We start from the raw sequence: 13,285 nt of genomic DNA, 5'->3' as shown, positions 1-13,285 counted from the left end.
GCCGCCACTTCCTGCCGCAGCGGCCGCTCGGGGGGAGCTGGAGGGGCCGCCGGACGACAGACCCACGGGCGGACACGAGGGCCGACGGACAGAAGGACGGACGGACGGACGGACACAGGGGCTCGCGGAGCGCCGCGGGGCCGCGCGCATGCGCGCCTCCATCCCCCGGCCGGCCGGGATCATGGGGTCCAGGTGGGGAAGAGGCGCGAGCGCCACGTGACCGCCGACCCACGTGACCCCCCCACCCCGAGGGAGGGGAGGGGGGATGGTGCAGCGCCGAGCGCTTAGTACAGTGCCGTGAGCGCCCAGTCGGCGCGAGCGAATGGAAAGAGGAGAAGGGAGGAAGAGGAGTCAGTGCGGGGGAAGGGGGGGGGGGGAGGTGCCCAGCGCTTAGTGCACGGGAGGGGCTGAGAAAATACAGCTGAATTGAGTGAGAGAGAAGAGGGAGGGGGCATTCATTCAGTAGTATTTATTGAGCGCTTACTCTGTGCGGAGCACTGGACTAAGCGCGTGGATTGGGCAATACAGCAGGAAAGAGAGACAGTCCTTGCCCACAGTGGGCTCACAGTCAAGAGGGGGAGAAGAAGAAGAGTCAAGAGAGGGAAGGGAAGAAAAGAAAAAAGAAGAGGAAGGAGGGAAGGGGTGGGAGGAGGGGGAGGAGGAAACGGGGAAGAAGGAAAGAGGGAGAAGGGGAAGGAGGAAGCAGGGAAGAAGGAAAGAGGGGGGAGAGGAGGGAACGGGAAGGAAGAAGGAAAGTCAGGGGAGAATCATAATGTTGGTGTTCAACTGCTTCCTAGGTGCAGAGCACGGTTCTAAGCGCTGGGGTAGATACAGGGTCATCAGGTTGTCCCCCGTGAGGCTCACAGTCTTCATCCCCATTTTACAGAGGAGGGAACTGAGGCCCAGAGAAGTGACTTTGCCCACAGTCACACAGCTGCAGTGGCAGAGTGGGGATTCACACCCGTGACCTCTGACTCCCAAGCCCGGGCTCTTTCCACAGAGCCACGCCGCTGCTTGTAGAAGAGAAGAAGTGGGGAGAGGAGAAAATGGAGAAGGAAGGAAGGAAAGTTGGGGGAGGAGGACCAGGGGGAGGAGGAAACAGGGAAGAAAGAAGGAAAGTCGGGGGGGGGGAGGGGAGAGGAGGAGAAGGAAGAAGGAAAGTCAGAGGGGGAGAGGAGGCAGAGGAGAAGGAAAGTCAGAGGGGGAGAGGAAGAAGAGGAGAAGGAAGAAGGAAGGTCAGTGGGGGAGAGGAGGCAGAGGAGAAGGAAAGAGGGGGAGAGGAAGAAGAGGAGAAGGAAGAAGGAAGGTCCGAGAGGGGGAAGGAAGAAGGAAAGTCAGTGGGGGAGAGGAGGGAGGGGGAGAAGGAAACGAGGAGGAGGAAGAAGGAAGGAGGGGAAAAGGGTGGGACGGGGAGGAGGGGCTGCAGAGAGCAGCTGGGGAGCGGAGGCCCTAGGCCCTCGGCCCTCGGCCCTCTGTCCTCTGCCCTCTCCTTGCATGGCGCCTGGCAGCAGAGATGGGTCAGTTGGAGTGCCAAGGGAGGGGAGCCGGGGTGCAGCGGGGAGCGGGGTCCCACCCCCAGGCCGGGGCTGCGCGCCCGGCCCCCCTCGGCCCCCCTCGGCCCCCCTCGGCCCCCCTCGGTGTCTGCGGCGGCGCTGCGGGAACAGAAGCGGCCCTGTGCGGGCCGCCGGGCGGCCAGCGGGTCGGGCCTCCTCCGGCACAGAGCCGCTTTGTCCTGGCCGCCGCCGCCACGGGGCGGGGCAAGGCCGCCCCCCATCCCTCCCCCCATCCCGGGGGGACAGTGCATTTGGAGAATCCGGGGGGGCCCGGGCATCCGCCCCACACCCTTCCTCCCTTTCCCTGAGGTGCCCATCCCAGGGCCCCGGGCGGAAAAGGGAGGCGGTTTGGGGGTGGGCCAGGGCTCCTCTCCATCCTCCCCCCGCCCCCCACTGTCCCCGGCAGGTGGTGGGCCGCGCTGGTCCTGGCGGCCCCGGCCCTGGGAGGGGGTGCGGAGCCCCCCGCCGCCTCGCCGCCGTCCTGGGAGCAGCTGTGGTTCTTCCGCTTCCTGCTGAACGCCGCCGGCTATGCCAGCCTCATGGTGCCCGGCTATCTGCTCATCCACTATTTCAAGCGCAGGAACTACCTGGAGACTGGTGAGGGGGCGGCCCGGCGGGGAGGGGGCTTTGGAGGGGCCCGGGGAGAGGGCGGGGAGTCGGATCCGGGCGCCGGACCCCCGAGGGCACCCGGCGGCCCCGGCCCCTGAGGTAGGGGCGGGCGAGGGGCACGGGTGGGGGCCGGGGGGGTGGCGTGGACGGACGTTTGGGGCCTGACCGGTCCCCCCGGCCGGCGCAGGCCGGGGCCTCTGCTTCCCCTTGGTGCGGACCTGCGTGTTTGGCAACGAGCCCAAGGCCCCGGACGAAGCCCCCCCGCCGCCCCGCGTGGAGGCTGAGACCTCCTCTCTGCGCCAGGCCTTCAAGCTGATTTTCTGCGCCGTCGGGCTCCAGGTAGGAACGGGCAGCAGCGAGGGGCGGCCGGATCCCGGCCCCCGAGCCTCAGTTTCCTCACCGGTAAAATGGGGACTCGATCCCACTCCCTCCTCCTCAGGCCGTGAGCCCTCATTCGTTCATTCAGTAGTATTTATCGAGCGCTTACTATGTGCAGAGCACTGGACTAAGCGCTTGGAATGTACCGTTCGGCAACAGAGACGTGTCCGTCCGCACTGGGCGCGTAGGGAGAGCCTGTGGTGTACCGTAGTCATTATTAGCTGCCAAGACGAGCCTCCCCCGAAGCCACCAGCTCCCCGGGGGTGTACCCTGCCACCAACCTGGCCTGGCCACCCCCAAAGAATAATAATAATGGTATCTGTTGAGTGCCCGGCTCCATTCTAAGCGCTAGGGTAGATACAAGGTAATTGGGTTGGACCCAGTCCTTGTCCCATAAAGGGCTCACGGACTTTAATCCCCATTTTCCAGATGAGGGAATTGAGGCCCAGTGAAGTGACTAGCCCGAGGTCACATAGACAAGTGGCAGAGTGGGGATTAGAAGTGATTTGTCTCAGGTCACCCAGCGGACAAGTGGCAGAGCCAAGAATCCGTGCCCTTCTGCGTCCCAGGCCTCGGGCTCTAACCGTTAGCCCGACCGAGACTGTGAGCTCATTGCGGGCTTAGTCCAGTGCTCCGCACCAAGTAGTAGCAAGTAGCAAGTAGTAGTAGCGTAGCCGATAGAGCACGGGCCTGGGAGTCAGAAGGACCTGGGCTCTAACCCCAGCTCTGCCACGTCTGCTGCGTGACCTTGGGCAAATCGCTTCCCTTCTCTGGGCCTCAGTTTCCTCCTCGGTAAAAGCGCGAGCCCCACGAGGGACTGGGAGCGTGTCCAGCCTCATTGACCGGTATCCACCCGCAGCGCCTAGAACGGAGCCTGAGCGCCCGGCAAGCGGCAGAGGGGTGGTTCTTAGAGGGAGCGCTCAGTACATAGGAGCTGTCAGAGCTGGGACCCTTCGCCCTCCTCACTGTCTCGTTTCTGTCGGCCCCAGGTGTCGTACCTGACGTGGGGGGTCCTGCAGGAGCGGGTGATGACCCGCAGCTACGGGGCCACGGCCACGGCGGCCGGCGAGCGCTTCACCGACTCGCAGTTCCTGGTGTTCATGAACCGCATCCTGGCGCTGACGGTGGCGGGGCTGTGCTGCGGCCTGACCAAGCAGCCGCGCCACGGGGCGCCCATGTACCGCTACTCGCTGGCCAGCCTCTCCAACGTCCTCAGCTCCTGGTGCCAGTACGAGGCCCTCAAGTTCGTCAGCTTCCCCACCCAGGTGCTGGCCAAGGCCTCCAAGGTCATCCCCGTGATGCTCATGGGCAAGCTGGTGTCCCGGCGCAGCTACGAGCACTGGGAGTACCTCACCGCCCTGCTCATCTCCGCCGGGGTCAGCATGTTCCTGCTGTCCAGCGGGCCCGAGCCCCGCCGCTCGCCGGCCACCACGCTGGCCGGCCTGGTGCTCCTGGCGGGCTACGTGGCCTGCGACAGCTTCACGTCCAACTGGCAGGACGCCCTCTTCGCCTACAAGATGTCGGCGGTGCAGATGATGTTCGGCGTCAACCTCTTCTCCTGCCTGCTGACCGTGGGGTCCCTGGCGCAGCAGGGCGCCCTCCTGGAGGCGGCCCGCTTCATGGGGCGCCACGGGGACTTCGCCGCCCACGCCCTGCTGCTGTCCGCCTGCTCGGCCTGCGGCCAGCTCTTCATCTTCTACACCATCGCCCAGTTCGGGGCGGCCGTCTTCACCATCATCATGACGCTGCGCCAGGCCCTGGCCATCCTGCTGTCCTGCCTGCTGTACGGCCACGCCATCACCGTGCTGGGGGGCCTCGGGGTGGCCGTGGTCTTCGCCGCCCTGCTCCTCCGCATCTACGCCCGCCGCCGGCTCAAGCAGCGGACCAAGGCGGCGGTGTTGAGCGAGACCCCCGTGCAGAAGGTGAGGGGGGCAACGCGGTCTGCCGCCGCCGCCCCCCCCTTCTCGGCGGTGAGGGGGATGGACATCTGACTGTAGGTCAACGGCGTGGCCGGTGGGGGGTAAGAACCCCCATCCCAGATGGCCCCCCTCCCCACCTTGCCTTAATCGTTGGTCCTCCGTTTCAAGCGGGTGGTGGGCTCCCGGTCCAGTCCCATGTAGCCCGCTGGGAGGGGGGCAGCCGGCTGCCCGGGGGTCGGATCCATCTCCCCTCGGCCTCCTCCATCCACCCCCACACCCTCTGGCCAGTGAAGCGTAGCTATGCTGGGCAAGGCCAGAGCCGGACACACTCCGCCATCCGTCTCTGGCAGGAGATGGAAAACGGGGGGGGGGGGGGGGGGGGGCGAGACCCCACTCCTCACCCGCGCCAGCACCGGATTTTGGTACTTTTTGAAAGTGTAACTTTTTGCTCTAACTTTATTTTATTAAATTAAAAGATGCTTCCACAAGGCCCGGCTGGTCCAGCCCACCGTCCGGGAGGGGGGGGTCGTCACCTGAGCCTTCCCCGGGGCCCGCTGGGCAAAGCAGGGGGCAGGGACAGCACAGGGCTCTCTGTAAAAACCGCATTCTTTTTATTCTGCATACTTTTAATTTCAGAACAAAATAAACAAACAGCCCACAATACACAACATCCTACTACTCCCCTGGCAAGGGGGCGGCACTCCTCCCAGGCACCCGCGGGAGAAGAGGACAAAAGAAACCACTAGACGTCAGCAGATGGAGCCAGGCAGGGGGGCAGGGCCGCTACTGCTGCTTTGGGGAGGGACCCCCGGGAGGGGGGGGGGCACTATACAGGGGGGCAGGTCGAGGGGACTTTGGGGGTAGGGGTGGGGGGCACCCTTTAATCCACCTCCTCCATGCGGGAAGCGTCTTCGTCGCCTTCCAGCGGGGGGATTTCGTCAGGGACGGCAGCGCTGGGCTCCTCCGCCGTCACCTCGTCCTCGTCGATGCCTGCGGGGAAGCGGGATGAATGCCCACCCGGTCGGGGTCAGCCCACGCCGCCCAACCCCCCCCCCCCCCGCCCCGGGAGGAGAGCACCCCCTTACCCAAGCCCAACTTGATCATGCGGTAGATGCGGTTGGAGTGGGTCTGGGGGTCCTCGAGGGAAAAGCCGGAGGAGAGCAGGGCCGTCTCGAACAGCAGCACCACCAGGTCCTTGACGGCCTTGTCGTTCTTGTCCGCCTCCGCCTTCTGCCTCAGCGTCTCCACGATGGGGTGGTCGGGGTTGATTTCCAGGTGCTTCTTGGCCATCATGTAGCCCATGGTGGAGTTGTCCCTCAGGGCCTGGGCCTTCATGATCCGCTCCATGTTGGCCGTCCAGCCGTACGTGCTGGTCACGATGCAGCAGGGGGAGGAGACCAGGCGATTGGAGATGGTCACCTGGGGGGGACGAAGCAGGAGGGACAGAAAAGTCAGACACGCAGGAGCTGGTAAGAGTCCACCGGGGCTCAGGGCCGTCGGGTAGAGAAAGCAAAGTACACAGGAAGGGGGGGGGTCACACCTCACCTCTCCCCTCACCGGGTACCCGCCGCTCCCACCGTCACCCACCTTCTCCACTTTCTTGTCCAGGATCTCCTTCATGAGCTTGCACAGGTTCTCGAACTTAGCCTTGCTCTCTTCCATCTTCTTCTTCTCCTCCTCGTCCTCGGGCAGCTCCAGCCCCTCTTTGGTGACGGAGACGAGGGTCTTCCCGTCGAACTCCTTCAGCTGCTGCACGCAGTACTCGTCGATGGGCTCGGTCATGTACACCACCTCGAAGCCCCGTTTCCGCACCCGCTCCACGAAGGCCGAGTTGGCCACCTGTTCTTTGCTCTCTCCTGCGGCGGGGAAGAGGTTGGGGGGGGGGTCAGGGGCCGGACCCCGACCGTCCCCCTCCGCCTTCGGGGGAGGGGCGCGAGGCCCCCCCAGCCGCGGACCCTGCCCTCGCACTCACCGGTGATGTAGTAGATGCACTTCTGGGTCTCCTTCATGCGAGACACGTACTCGGAGAGGGAGGTCATCTCGTCCCCAGACTGAGAGGTGTGGTAACGCAGCAGCTCGGACAGGCGACGTCGGTTGGTCGAGTCCTCGTGGATTCCCAGCTTGGTGGTGCGTGAGAGGTGACGGTTAGTTAGTGCTCCCCGAGTGGGGTGCCGAGGGGAAGAGTCCCCACCCTCCGATCCCTTCCTCCTGGGACCCTTTCTGCCAATCCCCAGAGGCTCACCTTGAGGTTCTTGGAGAAAGCCTCGTAAAACTTCTTGTAGTTCTCCTTGTCCTCGGCCAGCTCTGAGAACAGCTCCAGGCATTTCTTGACGATGTTTTTGCGGATGACCTTCAGGATCTTGCTCTGCTGCAGCATCTCTCGGGAGATGTTGAGGGGCAGGTCCTCGGAATCCACCACGCCCCGGATGAAGTCTTCAAGGAGAGATGGCGGGGGGAGGGAGAAAGAAGAAGAACAAAGCGGGTCAGCCAAGTCCGGCAGCGGCCCCGGGAAAGGACGCGGAGACCTTCCTCAGGAAGCCTCCGGGGAAGGGACCACGGGGCAGCGACTCACTGAGATATTCCGGGATCAGCTCGTCACAGCTGTCCATGATGAAGACCCGCCGGACGTACAGCTTGATGTTGTTCTTCTTCTTCTTGTTCTCGAACAGGTCGAAGGGGGCCCGGCGGGGGATGAAGAGCAGGGCCCGGAACTCCAGCTGGCCCTCGACAGAGAAGTGCTGCCAAGGGGAAGCGGAGCCCAGATCAGCACCGGGCAACGCTCCGAGAGCCCGCTGGCTCTTTCTCCTCCCTAGCAGAGCGGCCGGTCTGCCTGGAAGCCGCAGAGCGCCCTGTTTGGGCTCCCCTTGAGACTGCAGGCTCACTGTCACCCAGCCCGTTAATCAAGCCCTTAGTACAGTGCTCTGCACACATTCGACGCTCACCCATGACGTGGAGGCCCAGGGGGCGGGACAGGCCTCTCTGGGCGGCAGCCAATTCCAACCGCAATGTCAGCAAGGCCATCCGGGGTTGTTCACCCCATCCCCTTACCTTGACTGCCAGGTGGTCTTCCCAGTCATTTGTGAGGCTCTTGTAGAATTCACCGTATTCCTCCTGGCTGATGTCATCGGGGTTGCGGGTCCAGATGGGCTTGGTTTTGTTCAGCTCTTCCTGGTCAATGTACTTCTCCTTGATCTTCTTGGTCTTCTTCTTCTTGTCCTTGCCGCCCTCGTCTTCCTCATCCGAGCCCACATCCTCGATCTTGGGCTTCTCCTCGTCCTTGGAGGCTGGCTCTTCTTCTTCCTTATCTCCCTTCTCTTCCTCTGCCTCGTCATCGCTGATCTCCTTCTCTCGCTCCTTCTCCAGCTGGTGAGGAAAGGAAACAACAATGAGAATCGTTGCAGGGAGGGAACTGAAAGATCCCACTTACCGCAACTCAAGGCACTGATTAGCTACTGAAGAGAACTAGCTCAATCCTGAAACAGGCTGAAGGGACCTCAGGGCAGCCCGGCTTCTAGACACCGCCGGTCTTTGCCCACTGAGGGACTGACCAAAAACGTGTACAGAGAATAGACAACTCCTCTGAAGGGAGTTTTCTGCAAGAACCTGGTTCCACCTCTGAAAGTCAATGGGGCCACCAGCGGGGTAGGGATACTCACATAGAGGGTGATGGGGTAGCCAATGAACTGCGAATGCTTCTTCACCACTTCCTTGACCCGCCTCTCCTCCAAATACTCAGTCTGGTCCTCCTTCAGGTGCAAGATGACCTTAGTGCCCCGGCCAATGGGTTCACCTGGAAGCCCAAGAGGAGCAGGTTTAACCCAGAGCCCGGGAGGGGGTGGCGCGGAGAGCCTTCCTTCATGCCCTCCAACGTACCCTAACCCTGATCACTCACCTGGGTCAAGGCTGCTTTCCCACAGAAGGCCTGGTCTCCCCCACCCCGGAGCCCAAGACCCAAACCGACCAACGAGGAAAGGGAGAGGTGGGGGGACGACCATACCGTGATCGGCCCGGACGGTGAAGGAGCCACCGGCAGACGACTCCCAGGCGTACTGCTCGTCATCGTTGTGCTTGGTGATCACGACCACTTTCTCGGCCACCAGGTAGGCAGAGTAGAAACCCACGCCGAACTGCCCGATCATGGAGATGTCCGCTCCAGCCTGGGGGGTGGAGGGGGAGAGTCAGGGGACGCCGCAGCCAGGGCGGAGGAGAGCGCGGATGCCGCCGGCGGAACCCAAGCGACGGGGCCGCTCACCTGCAGAGCCTCCATGAAAGCCTTGGTGCCGGACTTGGCGATGGTTCCCAGGTTGTTGATGAGGTCGGCTTTGGTCATGCCGATGCCAGTGTCCACCAGGGTCAGGGTGCGCTCCTGGGGGTTGGGGATGATGTCGATCTTCAGCTCCTTGCCGCTGTCGAGCTTGGACGGATCCGTCAGGCTCTCGTAGCGGATCTTGTCCAGGGCCTGGCCGAGGAGAAAGAAAAGCAGCATGGCTCAGTGGAAAGAGCATGAGCTCGGGAGTCAGAGGTCATGGGTTTGAATCCCGGCTCTGCCACTTGTCAGTTATGTGACTGCGGGCAAGTCACTTCTGTACCTCATCTATCGAATGGGGATTAGCTGTGACCCTCTCATGGGACAACCTGATTTCCTTGTATCTACCCCAGCGCTTAGAACAGTGCTCTGCACATAGTGAGCGCTCAAATACCAACATTAAGAGTCAACACGGTCCCAAAGGGCAGTGACCCGGGGCAGGGCGGCCCACCCCTTTTATGCAAGCCGCCCGGGGACTCCGGCCTACTGACCCGCCCTGCTTAGCCTGGGATCGATATCCTCGCTGTCCCCCACCCCCAGTGGCGCGGCAAAATGCCGCCAGGACCGCTATGGCCCGGGCGGTGGGTCGGACGGTCGCTCACATCGGAGGCGTTGGAGATGATCTCCCGGAGGAAGATCTCCTTGTTGGAATAGAAGGTGTTGATGATGAGCGACATGAGCTGGGCGATCTCCGCCTGGAAGGCAAAGGTCTCCACCTCCTCCTCCCCATGGTGCACTTCTTCCGGCATCTGTGGGGAGACAAAAGAGGGCGTTGGGTGGGCGGGCGAGGTGACATCCCACCTCGTGGGCAGAACGGCCTCCCTAGGGGGGGGTTATTGCTGGGCTCACCCAAAGACCCTCCCCTACGGACTTGGGAGGGTGGGCTTTAACCTTCAAGGTCAAGATTTACTGCCAAATGGGGGCCCAAAGGAGGACCATTCATTCATCCAATAGTGTTTATTGAGCACTTATTGGAGAGCCACTCATTCATCCACTCATTATTATTGACTGCTTACTAGAGGGCCGCTTGCTCATTCACTCAATACTGTGTGAGCGCTTACTAGATGGCCATTCATTCAATACTGCTTATTGACCACTTACTAGATGACCATTCACTCATTCATTCAATAGTTTATTGAGCACTTACTAGAGAACCCCTCATTCATCCAATAATGTTTATTGAGTGCTTACTAGAGAACCATTCACTCAGTAGTGTTTATTGAGCGCTTACCAGACGACCATTCAATCATTCACCTAATAGTGTTTATTAAGCGCTTACTAGACGACTATTGACTCACCCAATAGTGTTTATTGAGCGCTTATTAGACGACCACTCATTCATTCAATAGTGTTTACTGAGCGCTTACTAGAGGCCCATTCGTTCAATAATGTTTTTTGAGCGCTTACTAGACAACTTCTCATTCATCCAATAGTGCTTATTGAGCGCTTACTAGACCACCACTCATTCATTCAACAGTGCTTCCTGGGCGCTTACTAGAGAATCATTCATTCAATGGGGTTTATTGAGCGCTTACTAGACGACCACTCATTCGTTCATTCGTGTTTATTGGGCGCTTACTAGAGACCCATTCATTCACTCATATTTATTGCGCGCTTCTGGGCACCGCACTGTAGTAAGCGCTTGGAATGGACAACTCGGACCCGTCCCGACCGCGGGGCGGGGCCTGCAAGATGGCAGCAGCCCCCTGGTCTGAGGCGACGAGGGCCCTTCAGGAGACCCCGATGGGCAGGCGGGTCCTGAGGGGGGAGGACGACGGGGTGTGTGGGGGCATGAGGGGGGAGGAAGACGGGATGTGTGGGGAGGATGAGAGGGGAGGAAGACGGCGTGTGTGGGGAGGATGAAGGGGGATTCCCCCCCCGAGTTCGGGTCTCCCCTCAGGGCGCGCCATGGAGGCCGCACCATCCGGGTCCTCGGGGGAGGCGGGAGAAGCTTCGAGAAGCGCCCCGTCAGGCCCCCAACGCGCACGCGCAGAAGGGGGGGGGCGCGCGCGAGCGGCCCAACCGCCCGAACCTTCGAGAACAACCCGCCCCCTCCCAGAACCCTCTGGAAACCCGGGGGGGGGGGGAGGAGGGGGGGGAAGAGTTCGCCGGAACAGCGCCCACCCCCGCGTCGCCCGGGGCAACAGCGGCGCTCCCCCCAGGGTGCTGAGTCACCGCCGCGACCCCGCTCGGCCGCCGTAGCCCCTCGCGCCGCCACCGGAAGTGGGGGCGCGCGCGCAATATGGCAGCGCCCCCGGCGGCCACGTGCTAAAAGGAGACCGACCCCCCCCCCCCCCACCGGCCCGCGCGCGCGTGCACCCACCAACGCCCACGCATCTATATCCCCCGCAGGCACACGGAAGGGGGACCCCTCCCCCCGGTAAAGGTGCGGCGACCTTACCGTGGCGGTGGGCGACGGGTCGGCGGGTCCGTAAAGCGGCGCGAGCGCGGGGCTGACAGAAGAGGAGCAGGCGGCGCTGCCCCCGCGCCTCATATAGCGGCAGAGCCCCCGCCCGCCGCCCGGCCCCGCCCCCACACCGGGATCCCTCCGCCTTAAAGGGGCCGCGCCGCAGCCCCGGGCCCGCAGGGAGCGCCGGATCCGCACTCGTGACCCGCTGCTGAACGGGGAGGGGGGGGGATGGTGGAGGAGGGGGGAGGGGGGAGGGGGGAGGGGGGCTGCAGCTGCAGCTGGGGAGGGGGCTTCGGCAGAGGCGGCCGCTACAGCGCCGCCCCCCGGACAGGAGGAAGAACTGCACCCGCGTCCCGTAAATGCTCCATCATCCTCAAACCGCCCCACCCATCATCATCATCATCATTATTATTAATAATAATAATAATAATAATACATTACCAATCCCCGTTCTGATCGCCGGGGTCGACTCAAGCGGACCCAAGCCCCATCCCACCAAGGGGATCGCGGCCCTAATTCACATTTTATAAAGGAGGGAGTGGAGGCCCAGGGAACTGAAGTGACTTACTAAGAATAATAATAATAAATAATAATAATAATAATAAGGACGGTCTTTGTTAAGCACTTATTGTGCCAGGCACTGGTCTAAGCGCTGGGGGAGTTGCAAGGTCTGCAGGGGGGACCCAGGCCCCCCGTCCCACGTCGCAGACTTAATCCCCATTTGACAGAGGAGAGAGCTGAGGCCCAGAGAAGTGAATAATCATAATAACGTCGGTATTTGTTAAGCGCTTACTATGGGCACAGCACTGTTCTAAGCGCTGGGGGAGATACAGGCTCACAGTCTAATAATAACGGCATTTGTTAAGCACTTACCACGGGCCAAGCACTGTTCTAAGCGCTGGGGGAGATACAGGGTCACAGTCTAATAATAAAGGCATTTGTTAAGCATTTACCACGGGCCAAGCACTGTTCTAAGCGCTGGGGGAGATACAGGGTCACAGTTTAATAATAACAGCCTTTGTTAAGCACTTACCATGGGCCAAGCACTGTTCTAAGCGCTGGGGTAGATACAAGGTCATCAGGTCGTCCCACGTGGGGCTCCCAGTCTTCATCCCCATTTCCCAGAGGAGGGAACTGAGGCCCGGAGAAGTGACCACCTGCCCAAGGTCACACAGCAGAGAAGTAAGTGGTGGAGGCAGAAGAGAGGCAGCGTGGCTCAGTGGAAAGAGCCCGGGCTTTGGAGTCAGAGGTCACGGGTTCGAACCCCGGCCCTGCCGCTTGTCAGCTGTGTGACTGTGGGTAAGTCACTTCACTTCTCTGAGCCTCAGTTCCCTCATCTGTAAAATGGGGATTAAGACTGTGAGCCTCACGGGGGACAACCTGATTCCCCCGTGCCTCCCCCAGCGCTTAGAACAGTGCTCTGCACCTAGTAAGCGCTTAACAAATACCAACATTATTAATTAGAACCCACGACCTTCCGACTCGCAGGCCTGATTCGCCCTCACCCTGGGTCCTTGATCAGCAGCGCGGCTCAGGGGAAGGAGCCGGGGTTTGGGAGTCAGAGGTCGTGGGTTCTAATCCTGCTCCGCCACTTGTCAGCTGGGTGGCTTGACTTCTCTGGGCCTCAGTTTCCTCCTCTGTCAAATGGAGGACTGGTCCCGGGGGGGCCAACCTGATGACCTTGTAGCTTTCCCAGCGCTGAGAACAGGGCTGGGCACATAGTAAGCGCTTAACAAATGCAGGATTATTCGACTTTGAAGCTGTTGTGGGGCAGGGAGCGTCTCTGGTGTCGAAGTGTCCCCTCCTCAGCGCTTAGCCCAGTGCTCTGCGCTCAATAAATAGGACGGAATGAATGGTCCTTGTCCCTCCTGCTGCTGCTGCTTTATTTTTCAGGGCTATTTCATTGTTCCCGATGGCTCCGGGCCTCTCCCCCACCCCGCAGTCGGAGGTCGTGAGCCCCCGGGAGGTGGAGAAGCAGCGTGGCTCAGTGGAAAGAGCCCGGGCTTCGGAGGCAGAGGTCGTGAGTTCGAATCCCAGCTCTGCCACTTGTCAGCTGGGTGACCGTGGGTCACTTCGCTTCTCTGGGCCTCAGTTGTCTCATCTGGAAAAT

General features: G+C 61.5%; 2 protein-coding genes across 2 annotated transcripts; one reads left to right on the top strand and one right to left on the bottom strand.

The window, feature by feature from the left end:
* On the top strand, positions 1-4,948 carry SLC35B2 (solute carrier family 35 member B2). The gene is made up of 4 exons (XM_029047180.1): positions 1-192; positions 1,960-2,150; positions 2,350-2,501; positions 3,530-4,948. The coding sequence occupies exons 1-4, from the start codon at positions 149-151 to the stop codon at positions 4,529-4,531; spliced, it is 1,389 nt and encodes a 462-aa protein (XP_028903013.1). The 5' UTR covers positions 1-148; the 3' UTR covers positions 4,532-4,948.
* Positions 4,949-5,049: 101 nt separating this feature from the next.
* Positions 5,050-11,266, bottom strand: HSP90AB1 (heat shock protein 90 alpha family class B member 1). The gene is made up of 12 exons (XM_029047179.2): positions 11,167-11,266; positions 9,368-9,514; positions 8,712-8,918; positions 8,457-8,616; positions 8,116-8,249; positions 7,508-7,822; positions 7,032-7,197; positions 6,702-6,892; positions 6,432-6,579; positions 6,047-6,315; positions 5,545-5,878; positions 5,050-5,449 (listed from the first exon to the last, which is right to left on the bottom strand). The coding sequence occupies exons 1-12, from the start codon at positions 11,257-11,259 to the stop codon at positions 5,340-5,342; spliced, it is 2,274 nt and encodes a 757-aa protein (XP_028903012.1). The 5' UTR covers positions 11,260-11,266; the 3' UTR covers positions 5,050-5,339.
* Between the last annotated feature and the right edge of the window lie 2,019 nt (positions 11,267-13,285).

The sequence above is a fragment of the Ornithorhynchus anatinus genome, chromosome 19 (assembly GCF_004115215.2).
Source record: "Ornithorhynchus anatinus isolate Pmale09 chromosome 19, mOrnAna1.pri.v4, whole genome shotgun sequence".
Taxonomy (NCBI): domain Eukaryota; kingdom Metazoa; phylum Chordata; class Mammalia; order Monotremata; family Ornithorhynchidae; genus Ornithorhynchus; species Ornithorhynchus anatinus.
Note: the sequence above shows the minus strand (reverse complement) of the source record. Positions and strands in the feature narration are given on the sequence as shown.

What these genes read in the sequence shown, in the direction of transcription:
- SLC35B2 (XM_029047180.1), top strand. Translation starts at nt 149, where the DNA reads ATGCGCGCCTCCATCCCCCGGCCGGCCGGGATCATGGGGTCCAG. An exon ending in CAGGAACTACCTGGAGACTG is followed by an intron (nt 2,151 to 2,349) that starts GTGAGGGGGCGG and finishes CGGCCGGCGCAG; the next exon opens with GCCGGGGCCTCTGCTTCCCC. An exon ending in TCTGCGCCGTCGGGCTCCAG is followed by an intron (nt 2,502 to 3,529) that starts GTAGGAACGGGC and finishes TGTCGGCCCCAG; the next exon opens with GTGTCGTACCTGACGTGGGG.
- HSP90AB1 (XM_029047179.2), bottom strand. Translation starts at nt 11,259, where the DNA reads ATGAGGCGCGGGGGCAGCGCCGCCTGCTCCTCTTCTGTCAGCCCCGCG. An exon ending in TCATCTCCAACGCCTCCGAT is followed by an intron (nt 8,919 to 9,367) that starts GTGAGCGACCGT and finishes CTCCTCGGCCAG; the next exon opens with GCCCTGGACAAGATCCGCTA. An exon ending in TGGACAAGAAAGTGGAGAAG is followed by an intron (nt 5,879 to 6,046) that starts GTGGGTGACGGT and finishes CGTCCCCCCCAG; the next exon opens with GTGACCATCTCCAATCGCCT.